The following is a 22,988-nucleotide window of genomic DNA, read 5'->3' on the forward strand; positions in this document are numbered from 1 at the left end:
GACCTAGCCATATGCGCCAATCTTCTTGATTTTGGAAGATCCCTGATCTGTAATTGTGGAGATATCTGAGGAACAACCTCCGTGAAAACCCTGTCTATCTTTGATGTTCCAAAACATCAACGCCAAGTCCCACCCTCGTACCGCCCTTCCCAATCTGGCCCACCCCCGGCAGAAAAATACAAAAAGATACCTCAGCAATAATATCAAGCACATAATCAATAGACACATCTGAAGTGCATTCTCCGCGAAAACCCTATCTGTCTTTGATGTATCAAGACATCAACACCAAGTCCCACCCTCGTACCGCCCCTTTCAATCTGGCCTATCCCCGGCAGAAAAATACAAAAAGATACCTCGGCAACTGTATTTGATACATAACCAGCGGACAATGAGTCAATGACACGTCAATAACTATAAAATCAGTATACTTCAAGGTCTGACTAAGCCTTTGATCCCTGCACAGTGAGATATATTAAATCTAGTTTTAATATCTCAATATTCAATAGATTCTGCAAGAGATTGAGAACAGCAATACTAGATTTCTATTGAATTTGAGACTTAACTTTATATTGATATAATCATTGACAAAGTCTTCTATTTTGAGATATAAATAATCAGTTCCTCTACATTCTGCTGACAATATTTATATTATTATATAGAAACTAGACTGGCCGGTGAGATCATGAATTTCATATTTAGTCTCATTTGATCTGATCTCATACATTTCTTAGCATGAGTCTCACCAGAATCAAGCATGAAAAAAACCTGAAAATGAATTATTTCTGAGAGAAATGATGTGAAAAATGATGAGATTTAATATAAGAGCAGTGAAATGAGAGTAATTTCTCAGAATAAACTGTGAAAGATGATCATTCTTTCAAAATCAGAATAAGACTAAAACTGAAGATTAAATTCAGTCTCATTCAGTTCATTCAATGATTACTTATATAATTAGAATTTGATAACAATTATTAATAACACTCATGAAATAACTAAATACATTCTTGTATAAGTTTATTCTTCACTTTCTTATGAAAACTATACTTCTCTAATATACTGTGATCAGAGATATTAAACTGTCTGATAATTCTATATTTTATAATCATGAGTTTCTTGATTGTTTCTTCTTATAATTGTGTCTGATAATAGTGATAAATATCTTGACTTCAGTTGAACTTTCACTTCATTCTTATCTCTGTTAATGAAATTATTAGAATATTATATATTATCAGTGTAACAGTTGAATATATACTCTTAACAATTTTTTATAAGTCTAGAATTGATTTAATATATAAATTTATCAGATTATCTTGAAGATATTAATCAAATTCAGTTTTATAAGTATATAGTTTTATCTGATTTTCAGTTATAATCAATGTATATAAGTTCTATTTCAAAGTGAGTATTATAGTTCTATATAATATAAAGTGTTATCAAAGATCATTACTTACTAGAGAATTATATTTTACTATCTTCACATCTCTAACATCTGTTCATTCAAATCTCTGATAGTTAGCATTGTAATAGTCTCAGGTTAATTTAATATATAAGTCTCATTTCTTCTCTATTTAATCTTGAGAAGTGTAGATATTAACTTAATAGAAGATATCTAATAGAGCTGCTACAGTATAGTACTCTGTAAAAGATTGTTCAGTTTTACTGTAATAATATACTAGTTTATCTCTTACAGTAATAATAGCATGTGCTATAGCATTATTTCAGACTGAATTTCTTTTTAAGTGATTTAACTGCTTCTCAAGATAAGTAAATAAACTGTTATACATTTATCAGACTGACTGCAGTATTGATATATAAGTGATTAAAACTGTCTTTATTATCTTATAAAACTGTAACAGTAAATCAATCACATATTTTAACTGAGTTTACTTTATATCAGAAAGTTTCAATATCTGAATCTTTTCTTAATCAGAGTGTTACACTCAATGATCAATTATCTGATACAATTAAAGAGTCTGAATAGTTATCTTATATATTGAACTTCATTATATTCTAATATTATGTATCATATTCAGTGATATAACTGATTTATTTATTTATTAAATATCATGAAATCATTATTATTATTTAGAGAAGATACAAATTATATTAACAATGTTTTGAATCTATGATATTTAAATTATTAGTCAGTCTATTTAAAATTAACAGTAGTATTATTAAAAAGCATTATTAAAAAGTAATATTAAAAAGTGTTATTAAAAAATATTATCTTTTATAAAGTAAATGTAAAAGTTACTTGAGTAATCACTTTCATCTCATTCTTATCTTAAGAATCAGTCATCTTATTATTCATTATCTTAATATTAAGATTCTTTATCAGTGTTTATATTACAAGTTAAATTACATAAGTAATACAGAGAATATGACCTTATTTATTATTTCAGAAATATAAAGTCAATTTTTATATTAAGCTCTTCATTATAGTGTAGTTATTCACAGTATTATCAGTTATAATTATAAGAAGACTGAGACTAAGATCTTAATAGTTATTTTTACTCACTGTCATTAATATCTCTGCTATATAATTCTCAGTATAACTACTAATTAATGATTTAAATTCAATTAATGTCTTTTAATAAGTTCAGTTCTCATCAATATAATAACATATAACTTTCACAAATATAAGATTATTTATACTAGTTTATATATTTACTGTGAGAGACACTCTTTGATGATTCTTTAACTTTGATTCTAGATATTATATATTAATATTGTAGTATATCTCAAGATTGAACTGAAGACATGATTAATATTAAATATAAAGATTTGAATTAAGTATTTAAAGAAGTGTTCAGAATTTAGAGTTTTCAATTAATTAAAGAAAAAGATTCAGAGATATATATATATAAAGTAATTATTTATGAAAGTTATCAGATAAGAGTTATGAAATCAGAGTACTGATATATAATCATTTTTATATAATTTTCTTTAAATTAAAAAGTTAGTATTATCAAAAATTATTATCTAGTAGAGTAACTTATCAGCTCAGTAGTAATTTTCTAATTATTTTTCTTTTATTATCTACATTCTGATGACTTCAGATATCAGAAAATTTCATCAGAGTTATAACTAGTTTATAATAAATATTTCTGAATAAAGTAATAGTAATTATAGCAGAGAGATAACTCTTTAGTAATCTGCAATATAATCTATTAATAATTATTTCATAGTTTATCTTGATATTTGTATTGAGTTTTCTATAAATTTCATGACCTGGAATCAGATATGAAGAATGAAGTGATTATTAATCATAATTGAAAGAGAGTATTCTGTATTGAATTGTAAATAATATAGACTTTGTAATTCACAGTAATTTCTTAAAGAGTTTATGAATCTTTAATAGAAGTGAAAGAAGTAAAAGAAGTGAATTCAAAAGATATGATAAAGATTTAAGAAAGATGATAATTTATTTTTAATAAAGATTATAACTGATCACTGATGTATGTAAGAAGAATTATTATAAGAGAAAATAATCTTCTTTCTTAACTTAGTTATAATTTTAATACTAACTCAGATTGAATATTATTAATATATAAAAGTAAATAAACAATCTTGATTAATCTCTGTTATATTTCTTGAAATATATTAATATTGTGAAAGAGAGTGTTATCAAATTGCATTATCAGATAATATCATTAAAAATATATTAATATTATAAATATCAATATTGAAAAAATATTGATACTTATATATTATAGTGATTTGTGAGTCATGATTATTAAATATATATATATATATTATTTCTGACATTGATTATGACTTGTACAATAATTTTTGAAAACTCAAAATAAATTTCAATTATTAATAATTATGAACTTATAAGTAACTAATATAAAAAGAAAAAAACTTTTTCTACTCATTATCTTTCTTCTCTTTCTCATTCTTCTTATTATTCTTTACAATTCACTTTTCATTCTCATTTTTCTTCTTCTTCTTCTCATCTGAGATGATAATCATCTTAAAATCTCTTTCTACTATCTTCTCAGAGAAGAGTTTCTACTACTCTCTCTCAGCTAGGTTAATCTGTATCTTAAAATCTCATATTTTCTAGTCTGCTGTCTCAGGTTTTACTTCAGTGATAAGCAGATTAGCATGCTCAGAGAGTAGAACTGTCTTCTCACTGTTCTGAATTATAAAGCATATTTGAGATCTAAATAAGATCTCAATTCTCTTCTTCTCTGTCAGCTTCTGCTAATCAATTAGAGAATAGAAGCATTATTAAAAATTATTATCTCTTAATAAATAAAAAACTTATTAGTTTTAACTTCTTTATCTTCTGCTTTAATACTCTGTTAATCTTCTTCTATCACTGCTTATTTACAGTAATACTCTTCTTCTCTCTCTTTCTCTTTATCTTAGTCTTAAATCATTCTCAGAACTTCTTCTGATTTCACTACTACTGTATAAGACTCTTCACTATCTTCTTTTTTAATCTCTCACAGATGATGTCATTCATAGTATTTTTATACTTAGTTCAGTCTAAATCTATTAGAAGTGTTACTTAAAATTATTATCATTCTACTCTTTTACAGAGTCTTTGTAAGATATTATAATATATCTTATAATCTGTCTTCTATTACTTAAACATCTTCTTCATCTCTCTTTTCAATCTGTGATAGCACTTACATGCCTTGATGATTTACAGAACTGCAGAATATTTGAAGCGGAATAACATAATTAGTTTCAGTGAGTATTAAAGAGAGATGAAGACAGAAGAGACAGCTAGAAATAATATAATAATAATAATGATGATGATAATAATAATAATAATAATAATAGTGATAGTGATAATAGTAATAATGATAATAATAATGATGATAATAATAATGATAATGAAAGAGAGAGTGCATTGAAATATATTACTGACTTATCAAATATAGAGAGACTTAAAGAAAATATTAACAGCTTTCAAAGATGTACAGAAACAGCTACAGTGTTATATCATAATATTATCTTCATTTAATACATGCACTGTTGATATTCTTTATATACAGTTATTATATAATCTGTATCAGAGATACATGCAGAAAACAGATCTTTATTACTAGAATGAATAATTACAGTAATTCTCTGTTTTTATATTATAAGATAAGTTATTCTTATTTCTTTCTTCTCTCTTTTCTCTTCTTTAATCAATCACTAATTTCAAGCTAATATGAAAACTATTAAAACACTTTCAGAAACTCTTAAATTAAAGAGTATAGACTAATCAAATTTCAAATGCAGAAGAAACTAAATTATCTTCTATAGATTCAATTACTCACTCTGTCTCTAAATAAAACAGTAGTTATGTCTCTTCTTCTCTCCTCTCAATCAAATGAAACATGGTCTGTGAAAAGTGAGTATCATGCCAGGTTATAATAATTAACATGATTTCAGTATACAGAGCTGTATACATGCAGTATATGCTGAACTGAGAGACTGTGTGAGTTATAAACTAGCAGCAGCATCTCAGAGAGAGCTGTGCAGCATGAGAAAGCTGCAACTCTTAATTATATATGTAGAGAATGAATTACTATAGTAAGTGCATATGCATTGTATAAAAGTAATACTTTTTAATAATACTCAGTCTCTGATATTATAAAAATAGAGTCTCTCTGTGAGATCTGTTTTTATCAGAAGTCAGAGAATCTTATATTTCTCAAGATCATCTTCACATGTCTTATCTGTGAAATTAATAAGAGAAATCATTAATTTCAGTATTCTATTCTTGATATTATTTAAGTGGCAGCAGAGTTCATCCTGATCATACTTTTTAAGTGTATATTTTCTAATTATTCACATTTATACAGATATATACTGATTATTTATTAGATAATATTAAGATAATAACTTATCACAGCTGTGTTACTCTCACTGTAAGAGATACACAGTTGATAATAAATATTGCAAAGACTCTGAGAATTGAGTATTTTAGAGATACTATAGCTCTGTAATCTTGATTTTTTTTTTATTTTTATTTTTTATTTTTTTCTTTCTCTTTTATTTTTTTTTTTCATTGTAATTCTTTCTTGTTTTTATTTTATTTTTTATTTTTTTGTTTTTTGTTTTTATATTTTATATTTTTTTTATAACTAAAATTATATAAATTATAATCTGTGTTTAAAAAAGTAATGATATTTAGTAACACTCTCTGTTGAATTTTCAACAAATGAGCACTATATTATGATATTATGTAAGTGAGAAATGATTTCATAGACTTATTTAATGTTATTATCAATAATGAGATCAGAATGAAAATGTGACTAAGAATTCAAACATATTCTTTATCTGAGACTAGATTTTTATTTGAAAAGTGAATCTGAAACCTTTAATATTTGAAATAATATGATTTGAAATCAATGTAATAAATATAAACCATGATCAGAAGTAATGCTTTTAGATAGTATAGTAACTGTAAAGTTTGATCCTGATTCCAGACACGGTTATACGGTTAGTTTAATAGAAACAGACTTATATTCTCTATAATATCAAGATTCTGAAGAGGAAAAGTCTTGATAGAGAGTATATAGTAGTGTATATCTTAGCAGTTTCTATCTCATTGTTCTGTAGCAGTTAATGCAAAAAAAAAAAAAAGATTTTAGAAATAGTTTTTTACTTCTCTTGAAAAAGTAAGGTGTTTTTCTCTGAGTTTTACACAGTATTCTTACAAAGAATTAAAAACAGAGTTGTTTTTTATCATAATTTCACATTCTTTTAAATAAGAATTACTTTTTCAGTGACTGAAGAGCTTTCATTAATACTTAATTCTTTTTTACACTCTTTATTAACTGATTTGAGTTGTACACTTGTTGTGTGAGAAGAATTGAATGATTTAGAATAAAATTGAATAGTTTTAATCAATTTCTCTGCAAAAAGTTAACTTATTTTTTATAAATTTTTCTCTCAAAAACTGTCATATTATCTGATTTATTATCAATTGATATCATACTTTTCCTCACTGTATTTCAAGAAAGAGATTATAAAGATTTTATTGATTTATCTCAAAAATCAATTTTAGTTTATTAGATTCTATTCAAAAATTTAACCTAGTTACTGAACTAGTGTGAAAAAAAAATCAGGTGTTTTATACATAAAAGTCTTGTATTCTTCTTTTAAAACAGTCTGACCAACTTTTCAATTGAAAATAGACTTAGAAATCTCTTAATTGAAACAGTCTGATCAACTTTTCAATTTAAAAGAGTTTAATAAATCTCTCAATTGAAACAGTCTGATTAACTTTTCATTGAGTGAGAACAATGAGTTCAAAAATACACTCAGTTGATATAGAAAAAGATGCTTTCTCAAATACTATTTCTGAGATTGAAATTCTGAAGAGAAGAAAGAAAGAAGAAATAGAGAAATAACAAGTTCTTGAAATACAGAAGCTTGAAAAAGCAAGTAAAATTCTTGAAAAGCAGTGTCTGAGTGAGATAAATGAAGAAGTTCTGTTAATTCTTCATGCTCAGACTAGACAACTACAGAAGATGATCAAGTTCAAACTTGGGATTTTAAACACAGTTCAAAAAACATTGAAAATTCCTAGTATAATCACTGATTCTTCATTTTACTCTTCTTCTTTTTCTACTTCTTCTTCTTCTTCTTCTTTAAATCAGAAGAAAATATATGCTTAAGTAGCTGAATCTACTGTCTCTAAATCTGCTGTCTTAAAATCTGCTCAAAATTTTGAGAAAACTGAGAAGAATACTGCTCATGCTTCTATTCATAGAAAAGTAGAGAAAAAAATGTAAAAAGAGAAAAACTTTCAAATCTTCAGAAATAGAAGACTTATTATCTGTGATTCAAAGGTTGCTTAAGCCAGTGTACAATTACAGGCGTACGCCGGCTTCTTATATATCGTACGCTAATTTAATTAGCGGCCGCTATGACCTCTTTACACTTGTAAGCAAGTTCAGAAGCGGCTGTGTTATTATTCAACAGTTGTATGTTCTTCTGAACCACATTCTTCTCTATCAGATTCAGTCACGCTCATGTGACCATGTCATACACCCTAGCTTCATGCGGATTAGCTCATCACTAGTATTTCACAATTGTGTGATCTATCTCTGATTCAGCTAGCATTCTGTGTACACTCTCACAAAGAAACTTTCACTATATTACATCACTCATTCACTAACTTTTCTCATTCTCTAATCATCTTCTTCATCATCATTGAATGTCACTATTATTCAAGATTTCTACTTCTTCTTCTGTTCAACTCTTTCTATCTGTTTATCTATCACATTGTACATGTTTCTGGCAATAGCCTCTCATTTTCATAACAAGTGTCATTAGAGTGCTTATATCAGGCAGTTCATTAGCAGTAAGTGTAATGTGTTATGAAATGTATGTGATCAGAACTTGTTTATCTTCTAACAATTGTCAGAATGTACTATTATAAATGACACATCTTCTTCATCTTCTTATACATTCTCAATCTTTTTCTTCTCAGTGAATTTCTGATCATGTTTTCTGACATGATTTTGCATGAACACAGATGCTGATATGTTGTTTTTATTCATGTAGAATCTTCATGTGTTGACAGATCTACATTTATCAATAATAGTGAACTCAATATTGAATCATTGATTGAGAACTTGAAGAATGCAATAATAAAGAAATTATCTGTGTCATGTGTAACTGAGTCTTCTGCATCTCTCTCTATTCTCTCTATTTCTTTCTCTGCTGCTCTCTCTCAATCTTCTACATCTGTCTCTGTGTCTGATTCTCCTGCTTTTACTATCTCTGTTTCTGCAACTCTTACTCTCACTACTTCTGGTTTTACTGTCTCTGCTTTCATTATTAGCTCTTCTCATTTTAAGGAGATATTGTGTAGACTTAATAAATCATGTTTCTCAGTGTATACACTCTCACTCTTCTTATCAACTCTCAGAATAATTTATTGTATAAAGACTGTGTATAATATAATGATCTAGAGCTCAGTTGCAGACACTGATTATTATATTCATTTTAAATATTTATAATGAAATAATTATTCATTTATCTCAGAGAATCACTCTCTCTCTCAACAGTGTTGAGATTATAAGTCTTTTTCTTTTTCATTTTTTCTTTCTGACACTGATTTTTCTGTTCTTAGAAGAAATTATTATAGGTTTTACTGTGTATAAAGTTATGATATTTATAGATATCAAGAAGCTTTTCATAACTGTAAAGTTCAATATTATAAGAATATTCACTCTGATAAATTTCTTCAGAATGATAGATTCATATCAGTCTATTCTCTGATATCTGTTATCTGACTTTGTAATGCAGATGAAAGATATCTGTGTTTTCAAGAATAGAAATATGAATATCATACTCTTTTACACCCGCGGGTGTGAGGCTTGTACACCTTGTCTGAGATGTTATTGTAAGAATGAGCTGTTCATACACTGTGTTCTACTTTCTGTATTTCTCTGTGTCTCTCTCTCTCTTTCTAAGAAGCCTTGTGCATATTGTAATTGTGTGTACAATTCTAAAATCAGCAGGTGTTTATTTGATAATTATTATCATCTCTGATTTTATAATTTTTATACACTAATAATGATTCTTAGTTACTCTGATATCAGAGGTCATTCTGATTGAAGATGATAATGTTACTGAGACTACTCTCTTTCACTCTTAAGCTTCTCTTATTACTTTCTCTTTCTTCTCTGCAGAAAAGATTGTGTGTATATCAGATTATAAGTATTCAGCTCTGAGTGACTTCTGCTATCATTTATCTGATTCTGTGTCTTCTTCTTCTTCTATTTCTTCTGTCTCTATTCTTTCTGTTCTGACTTCTAATTCTGCAGATTCTGTGCTCTTCTTCAATTTTTCTACATGTATATATACACATTTCTATATTGACATTTCAGTCAATCTTGTGATAAATGACATTAATGTTGTATGCAGAGCAGTAGAGAAATCAGAGACATGTATAATATTATTATAAGAGCAGCTTACAGCTCTCAAATCTCTTGCAGATCTCAAGTTTTAAGATTTTCTTTATTTTTAATGTTTTTCAGATGATGTGGCATTGAAAATAGATTAAACATGTAGTGTATGAAAATGAATGAGATGTGTATAATAATATTTGTCTTTTACAGCTGATTCTTACAGTTGATGATCAATTCATTTTCCTTTTCTTATACTTTTTCTTTGTCTGCTAGTCACTACTCTTACACAATCTCTATATAATACAGTGTTCAGTGACTAGGTTCAGCAGCTTTCATCTTTTGTAATTCTGTCTCATGCATTATACTGTCTCTCTTCATCTGCTCAGATCACTACAGTGAACAGCTCATTGAAACTAACCTCATCTGATCTCTGAGTATTCTCAGAGATTGAGATGACTTGATCTCATATGTCTGTAAATGTTTCAGATAGTTTATCCTCTATAGTCTCTGTAATTGAACTGATATAAACAGTTGAATTTAACTCTGAATTCCTTTTTCTTCTGTAATCTGATTCATGTGCAAGTCTGTTACTTTGAGATCATTCTTTACTGTGTTGCATTCACTGTCTGCAGCATGTTATTATACAACTGACTACAGTCTTATCACTTATTAAAGTGTGATATTCATCTGATTTCTTCATTACTTCTCATTCTTTTCTTATAATTATGAAAAGATTGAAATAAGTGAGATTATCTGATTTGTAAGTATCTATGATTTCTCTTACTTTACAAGACTTTTCAATTATAAGCTTCTTCTTTTTCAATACTGATAATAGTACTGTGAATAATTATAATCTACTCAGATCTTATATCTTTGCTTTTATAAGTTATGAATCATTGATTAAGTTGTATAAGATTCATCTCTCTGATTCTTTCAATGTGTATATTCTCAGAGAATGTGATTTGAGTATTTTATATAACTCAAATCATCTAGATTGAAACTTCTCAACACTCTCATTGTGTATGAGAACTTATATTCTCATCTTGAGACTTGATTTCTTAACTAGTGAGTCTCATATTCTTTTCAATTGAATTGCTCAGTTCAGAAGTAACTTATTAGCTTTTATATGTACATGACTGATCTCTTTTAATCTTGATTCTGCATTTATAACTGTTATATCTGTGACTGTTGTGTCTGCAGCTGCTGTTTTCTCCTTCATCTTTTTCAAAGCATTCTCTGAGATGTGCGGATGCAATTCATACAATAGATAGAATAATGAACACTTGAAGACTGCATGCTGCTGAATTCATGTGACTAATAGTGCCTGACTGAGATATTCATCTCATAATCTCATTGACTTACTCACTAGATATTTTATCAGCATGTTGCTCAAGATTTCATTCAAGTATTTCATCTTCTCATTTATCTGTGAATGATATGATGTTGTTCTACAATGTCTTGTCTGTAACTGGCTCATGAAATGCCTCATCACTCCTTCTATGAGATTCACATTATTATCAGTTAGAATCTCATGCAGTATTTCATAGTTGACATAGATCTCATCATGTAGAAACTTCACTATCATCTTCTCTGTCACCTCTGAAACTGCTTTCACAACTGGCCAGTCAGTAGCATAATCAATAGCAGTGATTATTCATTGATTTTCATTTGACATTCACAGCAATATGCCTATAAGATTCACTTCTTGTGGCGGGCTACGCCCGATCAATCATATAGACTATTCCGTTACACTCCACAGATTCCAACCACTTCATTCTCGAACGCGTACACTCCGATTCTCGGCCATTCTCGATCACCGATCCTCGGCCGCTACAAACGCGCGTATATTCTCCCGCCCCGAAGCTCCACCGCGTACACCACCACATACATGTATAAATATCCACCTCAATCACTGATTCTCACACTCTCTCTTTCTTTCCTTCTCTAACATTTTTATCTTTGTTATATAAGACCTATCAATATTACACTGATCTATTCAGTGTAGGCCTCTTACACTATAAAAACATTCATCATCTTCTTATTAGAAAATAATTATTCACACATTGTCTTCTCATCAGGAATAATTATTCATTAAGAGATATCTGAATGCATAACAATGCATAAGAAATAGAGAAATAGTTAAGCAGACACTGAGTTCTCAGATAGAAGCTGCTCACCAGTCACTCTGACCCTGCAATAAGATTCTACAAAGAGAACATCAGTGAAAGATCTGAGAGTCCTGACACTCAGATATATGAGATATTCATACAATTACACTTCTTCAAATTTCACAGATATCACACATTCAATAAACAATATAATCATATCTAACAATAATATGAGAGAACCTCTGAATATGAGCATAGATGCAGTGTCACAGTGGCTCTGAGCAATGTTGAAACTACAATAATAACAAATAGCTGATATACATGCAACTCAATAACATCAATACAAAGAGATTTAATGACTAACTCACACAATTCTAACATCTACAGAATCAAATATAAAAGTGCTGAAAGAACACTTAGATACTTCTGTATATTTCAATGCTTTCAATCTCACTCTCTACTCATCATGAAGAATGAAAATGCTCACAAAACTGAGTGTAGATGAAGATGCCATCAGTTCATTAATCAATCAAAGTTAATATATCAATGAATAATTGAAAGATCACATGAAACAGAAGTTTCATTCATGAATAAAAGCATGTGAATCAGTGTTACAAATATCTGATAATATTATGAAATATCTTGATATTCTGTTCTGAGACACTGTCATACAACAGAAAGTATTAGATTGACTACAGAGCATCTGATAGAGAAATATTTCTCTTATAACATTTATCCCTGACTTCAACACCAAGATTCTAGAAGCAGGTGATCAATCTTGAGAGAATTGAATGAAGATTAGCATGCTCAAGAAGACATTAACTTTCAAACTCTTACAAGCTCTTATAAGTGCAGATGAAGACCAGACTTATGAAGACTTCTACACACAGCTTCAGACAATGAATGACTGTCTTACTAAGCTCAAGAATATACAGAATAGTGACAGAAGACATTATATCTCAGTAACTTATACATCTATGCTGAGGAATAACAATGATACAGATATCATGAATTGAGTAGACTTAAATATCTACACATAAGCAAGAGTCTCTGCTGTTCAGACAGACTTCTGAGTTTCTGAGATTACTTCTGAAGAAGTTGCTGATCAATATTAACATGAAGTGTACATCAACTGTAACTGATCAGAACATATTGCTTTCAACTGCTAATCAACCTATGTGCCTCTATACTTGAGAGAAAGATCAGTGTCTTCTTGTTTAAAGAATGAATCAGCATCTGTCTGCATCAATCATATTACATTAAAGGAAGATTCAGAAGATAACTATAAGAATGTCTCAGTGAAACAGAGAAAAGATTAGCTTCTGTTCAAATTTGTAAACAGAAGCTTGAAGAGGTCAGATAACAATGATTTGAAGAGAAGATGACAATGAATACAATTCTTGTATCTACTGTGATTGATAATATGTATAATATGAAAGCCATGATAGACAGTGATCTATGTCACTATGCAATGATAAAATCTTCAGTTGTAAGATATCATAATCTTCAGTGTATCTCTTTATCAAAATCTTGACTTCTTGCAGGATTTGATGATTCAAAAGACATTTATACCTGTTACATGATGAAGCTGATCATAGATGTGAGAGAACATCAACATGAAGATGTCTATGTATATGAAGTTGATAATCTTGATTATAATCTTATATTAGAACTTGTCTGACTATCTGAACAAGGTATCTTATTGAACACTTGAAACAGAAGCTTGATATTTCCTAACAATGATAGAATTCATGAAGATGACATTCACAAGACTATTGATCTGACACAGATCTCTGTCAATATCTATAAAATGCTCAGAAAAAGAAGTTGCTGAAAGAATTGTTGATAGCAGAATCATGTATCAATCTATTCTGCCAGTCTGATCAATATTAAAAAGACTCTAGAAAAATTATCTCATGTTACAACAATAGATTCTCATATGAAACTCTCTCAACAATATCATGAATATCTAGATGTCTTCTGATAAGATAATATTACAAACATACCTCTCTTATGAGATCTCAGAGTGGATCACAGTATCAAGTTAGAGAAAAAGAAGAATAAGGATTCTGAACTGCCATGAGGCCCTCTTTATAATATATCTCAAGATGAACTTCTTCTTCTTCAAAAGACACTCAATAATCTGTTGAATAAAGAATTTATACATATTAGCAACTCTTTCACTGCAGCCTCTATTCTCTTTGTAAAGAAATCAGATGAAGAACTTCAATTCTGTGTGAACTACTGAGATCTGAACAGATTGACAAAGAAAGATTGATATTTCTTATCTCTCATCAATGAAACCCTAGCACAGATCAAGTGAGCTTAATAGTTTATAAAACTAGATGTCATCACCATGTTTCATAAGATTCATATCACTGAAGAAGATGAATGGCTTACAGTATTTCAAACATGTTATGATCTCTTTGAATAAATAGTCACACTCTTTGAACTGACTAACACTCTCAGTACATTTCAGAAGTATATCAACTGAGCACTCTGAGATTTTCTTGATGAGTTTGTATCTGCTTATCTAGATGACATTCTCATCTTCACTGATGAATTCAGAAAAGAATATTAAGAGTATGTGTGAAAGATATTATAATGACTATGAGAAGCAGAACTACTAATAGATATTAATAAGTGTGATTTTGAAGTCAAGAGTATCAAGTATCTGAGTTTTATTATAGAAGCTGATAAGAGAATTCAAATGAATTCTGAGAAAGTCTCTGTCATTCTTGAATGAGAAGCTCTGCATACTGTGAAAGATATATGAAACTTCATCAGATTTGCTAACTTCTATTAATAATTTATACAAAACTTCTCAGATATTATAAGATCACTTACAGATCTCACTAAGAAAGACTCAGTATTTCAATGATCAGTGAATACTGAAGCTGCATTTACACAGATAAAGAAGATGTTTATTAATACTTCTCTGCTAATAATATTTGATTCTGATCATAAGATAGTTATTGAAACTGATTTCTCTGACTATATAATAGAAGAAGTAATATTATAATATGATGATGAAGATGTTCTACAATTATATATCTTCATATCTAAGAAACTGAGTCTCACTGAATGCAATTATGAGATCTATGACAAGGAACTTCTCACAATTATACACTGTTTAGAAGAATGAGACTCTGAACTCTGAAGTGTCTCTGAATTTGAGATAGTCACAGATTATAAGAATCTCAAATACTTCATAACTACTCATAAACTCACTGAACAACAGATACAATGATCTGAGTTCTTAAGTCACTTTCATTTTACAATACACTATCATCCTGGTAGCCAGAACTCAATGACAGATGCTCTCTTATAACAAGAGCAAGATATGCCATCTGATATAACAGATACTTGCTGAATGAACTGAGAGCACTGACTCTTAAATCTGAAGATACTAGTTGATCAAGATGAAACAGTTCATGACACTATATATGCTTCTTCAGTTAGAACTGCTATTGATATCTTCACTTTCTCTACACTGAATGAACTATGACATACAGCAGCTCAGATGAATAAACTTCTTCAGATTCTCATTGAAGCAGTATATCAAGAAACACTCTGATTTTTCCCAGAACTACATATAAGAACTGATATCTCAGAATGTTCAATTGATAATAATAACACTCTATGATTTCATAAATGACACTGAGTCTCTCACTCTGAATCCTTACACACTCAGATAATGCAAGAGATGCATGATTCATGTATGACCAGTCATTCAGGTCATGAACAACTGTATAGAATGATCTTTCAAGAGTTCTACTAGCCTGAGATATCAAACAGTATCAGACACTTTATCTGAAACTGCAATCACTGTTCTTCTATTATCTCATGAAAGAACTGTAGAAAAGGTCTATTGAAATCACTCAATATCTTCAATAGAATCTGGTGAGATGTAGTAATTGACTTCACTGTCAATCTATCTAAGAGTAAGAGTTGTAGAAACATTCTGATCATTGTGAATCAACTGAGCAAAGATGTAATATTGAAACCTTATGACAAGATGAATACTGAACAAGTTATCAAAGCTTTTCTACAGAGCCTGTTCTATCAAATGCATGAATTACTGAGATCTATAGTATTGAATCAGAACTGTCAATTCATGAGCACTCTCTGAACAAGAATCTATCAAGTTCTCAAGATTACACACTGTCTATCAACTATCTATCACTCTGAGACTGATGATGTGTCAGAATGAACAATTCAGACTGTGAAGAATTATCTCTGTAAGTTCTGCAACTACTTACAAGATGATTGGCATAATCTTCTTCTACACACAGAGATCACTATCAATGATTGAGATGTCATTTCAACAGATGTAAGCCCATTCTTTCTTACACACAGATATCATATGAAAGTGTTGAATCTTCTAGAGATCACACAGTTCACACTGAACTCTCACAGTTCAATTCAGATCACTGATAATATAGTAATGAAACTCTGAGATGTTCACAATTGAGCAGAGATCTTCATGACAACTGTAAAACAAGATCAAGAGAATCAAATCAATGTTCACTGAGATCTCACTGAACAATATAAGATAGAAGATCTGATATGATTGAATCTTAAGAACATACAAACCACATATTCATCTCATATACTAGATTACCACCATGTCAAGTATAAAGTGATAGAAGTTCTAGATAGTCATAACTACTGTCTTAACACATCATCAGAGATTCATGATGTATTTTACACAAGCTTGCTCTGCTGCACTGTCACTGATCTGTTCTCTTCTCAACTGACTTCTGACTGACAGTCACCAGGCATCATAGAAGAAGATAATGAGCTTGAGTGAGAGATTAAGAATATCCTTGATAAGAGACCCTGTGACTGCAGCTGATAATATCTTGTGAAATGAGTCAGTTACAATCAACTGACCTGGACTCTGAGTTCTGTGTTATCTGAAACAGTGGTTCTTGACTGATGGAAACTGCTTCTGAAAGGGGGGGCTAATGTGGCAGGCTACACCTGATCAATCATATAGACTATTTCATTACACTTCACAGATTCCAACCACTTCATTCTCAAACACATACACTCCAATTCTCAGCCATTCTTGATCACCGATCCTCAGCTGCTACAAACACGCGTATATTCTCCCGCCCCGAAGCTCCACCGCGTACACCACCACATACACGTATAAATATCCACCTCAATCACTGATTCTTGCACTCTCTCTTTCTTTCCTTCTCTAACATTTTTATCTTTGTTATATAAGACCTATCAATATTACACCGATCTATTCGGCGTAGACCCCTTACACTTCTCATTGTTTAAACAGTTATATTGTACACTTTATCTGATATTACACTTTCTTGCATTCTAACCCTTTCTTAGATTCTTTCATGACCTGGTAATTTGAGCACTTGTGAGTGTACATCTGAATGTTCTCAGCCATGCTTGGCCAGTATGCTCTTGATTTAAGTACATTCATGAGTTCAGAGCTTTCTAAGTGACTGAATTCCTTGTGCATGTGAGTTATCAAGTCACATTGAAATGAAGATTCTAGATAGAGAGCTTCTATATATTCTAGATTACAGTAAAGCACAACATTGTTTTTCAATTTTCTCAGCTTGAAGTTCAGAAGCATCTCTTCTACTACTTTTATAAAACACTTATCATCTGACATCTTGTTATTCTTCAAGTAAGAGATTATGATATTTACTCATTCTGATTGCTTACATTCTCTCAGTGCATTTAATATGAACATTTCTTATGCCTGATTCACAGAACTCTCACTCATGAAATCAGATCTGCAACTGATTGTATCAGATATCACAGTGTTCAATTCCTTTCAGTATTTGATATGAAGATTGTACACTTGAAACTTCAAGATTCAACATGCTAAGTGTTTAGAAGATTTTATTATTAATTATAGATAGATGAGGCTTTTATAATCTGTGATCACTGTTGTTATATATCTGTTGTTAATATATCTATCTCACAATATCAGTGTATACTTAATCACTAGTAATTTCTTTTCATGCACTGAATAATTGAGCTCAGCATCTGATAGTTTTCTATCATCATATATCACTGAGTGCAGCTTACTATTCTTACTCATCTGTAGAAGAATGTCTTTGATAGCTCATTTAAATATATCTGTCTTAATGTAGAAAGGTTTATCATGATCTGATTGAATAAGCACTGAGAATGTTATTATACATTTTCTCAGTGTGAGAAAAGCCTCTTCATACACAGTATTTCAGATGATTGAATAAAACTTCTTCTTTCATAGATTTACATTCATTTCTCTTAAGAGATCTGAGAGTGATGCAGATATTCATGTGAAATTCTTGATAAATCTACAGTAATATGAGACTAACTCAAGAAACTATTGTATATAATATACATTTCTCAGCTGTGATCAATTTACTATAACATTCAATTTCTTCAGAATGAGATGTATACAGTCATCACTTACTACATATTCTATGAACTTCAACTCTTTCATTTCAAACACACACTTGATTAATTTAATATAGAGCTTATACTCTGTCAGAGTTGTAAGCACTTTATCAAGATACTTCAGATATTTATCATATGAGTTTGAAAAGACTAGAATGTTATCAAGATATATAAGACATGAGATTTCATTCTATTTATAAAGAATCATATTCATCATCATTTGAAAGATGACAGGTGCATTTATCAGACTGAATGATATTATCAGGAATTCAAACTTCTCTCATTACATATTAAGTGCAGTTCACAGAACTGACAGTTTGTCTATATAAATCTATCAGTATTCTGAGAAAAGATCAATCTTTGATAGATATTGAGTATTTTCAACTGTATTCAACTGTTGTTGAATCTGTGACAGTGAATATTCATTCTTGATTATAAGCTTATTAAGTGTTTAATAATTGATACACATTCATCACTTCTCACTCATCTTTTTCATGAATAGAACTGAAAAGCCCCACATACTTGATAAGAGTCATATAAGATTATATTCTAGAAGGTCTGTGATCTGATGCTTCTATTCTTCAAGATGTGTTTGTGATAGAGAGTACACATTCTGATTGACTGGTTTTGCATTCCCTGTATCAATCTCATATACAAATCCTTGTTTCAGTAGCAATTTCAGTGAAAGATCTGTTCAGAAGATCTTCTCATACTTCTTCAGAAGCTTCTTCATATACTTATTCTTCTGCATATCTTTTATCTTAATTTCCTCTGCTTCTGAGTCTTGTATAACATACAGAATGCTTTCAGATGAGATCTTATAAATTATTCTCTTTGCTTATTAATGTGTAAGCAGATTTAACTCTTCTATATCAGAGACATGAAATGTTCTTCTCATATCAGTTGATAGAATTGTATGAACTGTTTTCTTTCTATCAGTCAACTGTATATGACATGTACATCATTGAATCTGCAGATTGAACCTTTGAAATCAATCAAGTCTGAGAATAAGATTGTATTTCATGTTCTGCAGCTCTTATACTCAAATATAGCAAGATCATTCTTCAAAGTACAAGAGAACTCTTACTCTTATAGATGATATCAAATATCAGTTATCAGATAATCTTATGTATCAGAGATTCTTTACTCAGTGAATCTCTTTCAATCTTCAGATTATATAATTATCAATATATTGTATAGAAGCTTCTGTGTCTGCTAACACTTTTGCAGCTATCTCTTGATTCTTACTCAAGTATCTCTTATACATTAATATTTCAGGTCTTAAGGCATTGAGATGAGTGTTCACTTTCTTACTCACATCTCAGTCAGAAGCCTGCTTTCTCTTTGTGTTCATAGAATTCAGAGAGTCATCTAACACAGATATCTCTTTCACTTTGAAGACTTTTTATAGAATATTAGTGAGTGTCTCTGAGCTCACTAATTCTGCTAGTTTTTTGACTTTCTTACTTCTCTTGACTGCACACACTGAGTGCAATCTTTTATATCATAATTTTAGTATCTGTAGTTGAAGCAAGCTCAATACTCATAATATCAAGATTTTCACTCAGAGAATCTCTTTTTCAGAGAATTCAGTACTTTAGTGATAACATTCAGATCTAGATTCATCATATCTAAATATATAACTTATATTATAGAAGTCTGATTATCTGTTCTTCACTGAGATATACTCAATTGCAGTATTTTCTATCACAATTGACTCACTTATTCCTGTATAATAAGAATATTGTATGCTTTCTTCACTATATCTGACTATGAGATTAAGCATTTTCATTTCACTCTCAACTCAGGTGTAAGATTATGAATGAAGATCTGTAAACAGAAAGATGTTGAAAGCTCTTCATTTAATATAAGATAGTGTAAGCTGAAGTGTGTGAAGTATAATGTAAGATTGCTCACTTGTCTATACTTAGTGAAGCATTTATAACACTTATCTCATATATTCACTTTCTCAAAGTTGAATAAGATTCATTTGAAAAACTTATTTTATATTTGTGAGAATGAATATCACTCTAAGTCTGTGAGATTCATCTTTTCATCAGTCATTTATAATGACTTCACTTTTTCACATAGAAATGCAGCAGATCTTAAGACTTGTTAAAATTCTGTTAACTATCTGTCTGTGAGTTCATATTTGATTTAATAATATAATTACATCTGACTTAGTCAGCTGATTGCAGCATTATTTTTTCAGTTGTTATTAAAGCTTGATAACTTCAGCAGATCTCTTAGCTTGATATATTTCATGCTCAGATTCTCATTCTGTGCAGCAGTCTCTGATAGTATGTACACTTCTGAAGAGGTCATGAATAATCATGATGAGATCTTCAGGTTTAGTATAGTTATCTGTCTGTGTAAATATTCAATCTCTCACTGCAGGCCTAAGATCTGGTTTTCTCTATTCTTATTAATGATGATGATTGTGTCAGTGAAGCTCTTCATAGTGAATGCTTGATCTGCAGTAAATGTCAATTGTTGTTTAACTTCTGTCTCAGTCTGCCACTGTATACACAAGACCTTGATCTTATTTAGAATTCTTGTATGTGTACAGAGCTTCAATTCTGATTTGACAGTCTCAGTTACTTTTCTTACTGCTTTGAGTAAACCCTCTGAGAGGTTCTGCATACCTTTCAGTTCAGATAGCAGAGAAGAGTGTTGTTTGTATTAACTAGAGAAGATATTCATTTCAGTGATTTCTCATTGATTGTATGATGTCTATTGTTATATCACTGTATCATTATATTACTATATCATTATATTGCTATATTATTATATGATTTTTGTTATTATCATACAACTTCAGTGGTGGCCACTCTCTCTTTTATTCCTTTGAGTGAAGAGCAGTCTTCTTTGAATCTGGTTCACTGCTCTCATTTCTTTTCTCACATCTCATCTGTTCACATATATGGCATTCACCTGAGCATGGAGTTTTCCTTCAACAAGTGAAGCAGTATTAATCAGATGCTCTTCTGCTCACTGCTCTTTGTACACTATCTTTTGAGATGTTCTAGAACCACACTGACATGATAACTACAAATCACTTCATAGACAGAATTATCATGCCCTGGAGGAGCCTGCACTTCTCACTGATTTTTAGACATGCTATCAGATGTGATTCAAAGGTTGCTTAAGTCAGTGTATGATTACAGGCGTACGCTGGCTTCTTATATATTGTACACTAATTTAATTAGCGGCCGCTATGGCCCCTTTACACTCATAAGCAAGTTCAGAAGCGGCCGCGTTATTATCCGACGGTCGTACGTTCTGCCGAACCACATATCAAAGTCTCAAATCAGAATATCTTGCAGAAAAACAAGCTAAATTCAAATCTCATTTTCAGAATCAGAAATGAAATTAATCAGCAGTTCTTTTCTCAGTTAATAACTGATATTGAAGTTCAAAAATCAGTTATAGCTTCAATTGAGTCATTCTTCTTTGAAAATTCTATCATTCTAACTACAATGTCTGAATTCAGTACAGAATTCCTTATTCAGAATGAGTATCTCTGAAAATCAGTAGTAGAATCTTTGTTAAACATAATAATTCTATCTGAGAGAGATGAAAAGTGAGATAAATTTATTCTTTATAATATTTCAGTTGAAACTTTTGACTGTGAAGAAGAAATACTACTTCTTAAAAATGAATTAGAAGAATACAATTCTATTTAACTAAGAAAAGAGTCTGTATGACTAAATTCAATTGAGTTCAGACAAAGCAGAAGAAATGCCTCTGTTCTAGTATATATAAAAATACTTGAATAATCAAAAATCTCTGAAGTCAGAGTAGCAGATTTGAAAATGAGAGTTCATGAATACAAAGACTTAAGAATGAATCTCAAAGCTCAAACACAGTGTTCAAACTGTCAAAGATATGAATACTTTGCAATCTCTTATTTTAAAGACTCAAAATATGCATTCTATGCTAGAGATTATAAAACTAGTGAGCATAAATGTAAAACATGCTTAAAAAGAGATGAAATATATCAGTATACTCTGCTTAAATGCTCTAATTGTAAAGAAAAACATACATCTGACTTAAAAGAATGTATATTTGCTTCAAGAACTTAAAAGAACTGAAGAAAAGATGAAGCTCAAAGTTAATCTAGAACTAAAGAGAATAGTCAAGTCAGTAAATCTACAACTGTAAGCTTAAAAAGAAGAAACTCTTAACTATCTAAGTCTTCAAACTCTAATTCTTCAGTTAAATGAAAATAGAATTTGAATTCTCAAACTTCTGTTAAGATTAGAGAATTGAGAAATAACTCTGATAATAAACTAGATAGAATACAAGCAGTTGAGATTCCTGTGTTTCAAAATAGTTATAATTTACTATCTGATAATAGTGATTAGATTCTACTCTATCTCTATTCTCTTTTAGTATTAATATACAACAAAAATAATAAAAAAAGTGTAAAAACTCTTCAAAAGTCACATTTATTTAAAACAATGTGAATAGAAACTCAAATTACATTTATTCTTGTCTTTAAATTATATTTGAATAAAAAGTTAATTTTGTACTTCTTCAGAAACTGAATTTTGATACTGAGTAAAAATACATTATC

At 29.9% G+C, this 22,988-nt stretch overlaps 2 protein-coding genes across 2 annotated transcripts; both read left to right on the plus strand.

Annotated features, from left to right (window-relative positions):
- Nucleotides 1-8,523: 8,523 nt before the first annotated feature.
- On the plus strand, nt 8,524-9,043 carry BDBG_17862 (uncharacterized protein; the record flags this gene model as incomplete). Its single annotated transcript, XM_031725491.1, has 2 exons — nt 8,524-8,855; nt 9,007-9,043. Coding segments are annotated over 2 exons (368 nt in total), but the record flags the coding sequence as incomplete, so codon positions are not given.
- A 13,252-nt stretch (nt 9,044-22,295) lies between these two features.
- BDBG_17863 (uncharacterized protein) lies at nt 22,296-22,471 on the plus strand (the record flags this gene model as incomplete). The annotated part of the gene is made up of 1 exon (XM_031725492.1): nt 22,296-22,471. A coding segment is annotated over one exon (175 nt), but the record flags the coding sequence as incomplete, so codon positions are not given.
- Nucleotides 22,472-22,988: the final 517 nt, after the last annotated feature.

This window comes from Blastomyces gilchristii, assembly GCF_000003855.2.
Source record: "Blastomyces gilchristii SLH14081 genomic scaffold supercont1.29, whole genome shotgun sequence".
Lineage (NCBI taxonomy): Eukaryota > Fungi > Ascomycota > Eurotiomycetes > Onygenales > Ajellomycetaceae > Blastomyces > Blastomyces gilchristii.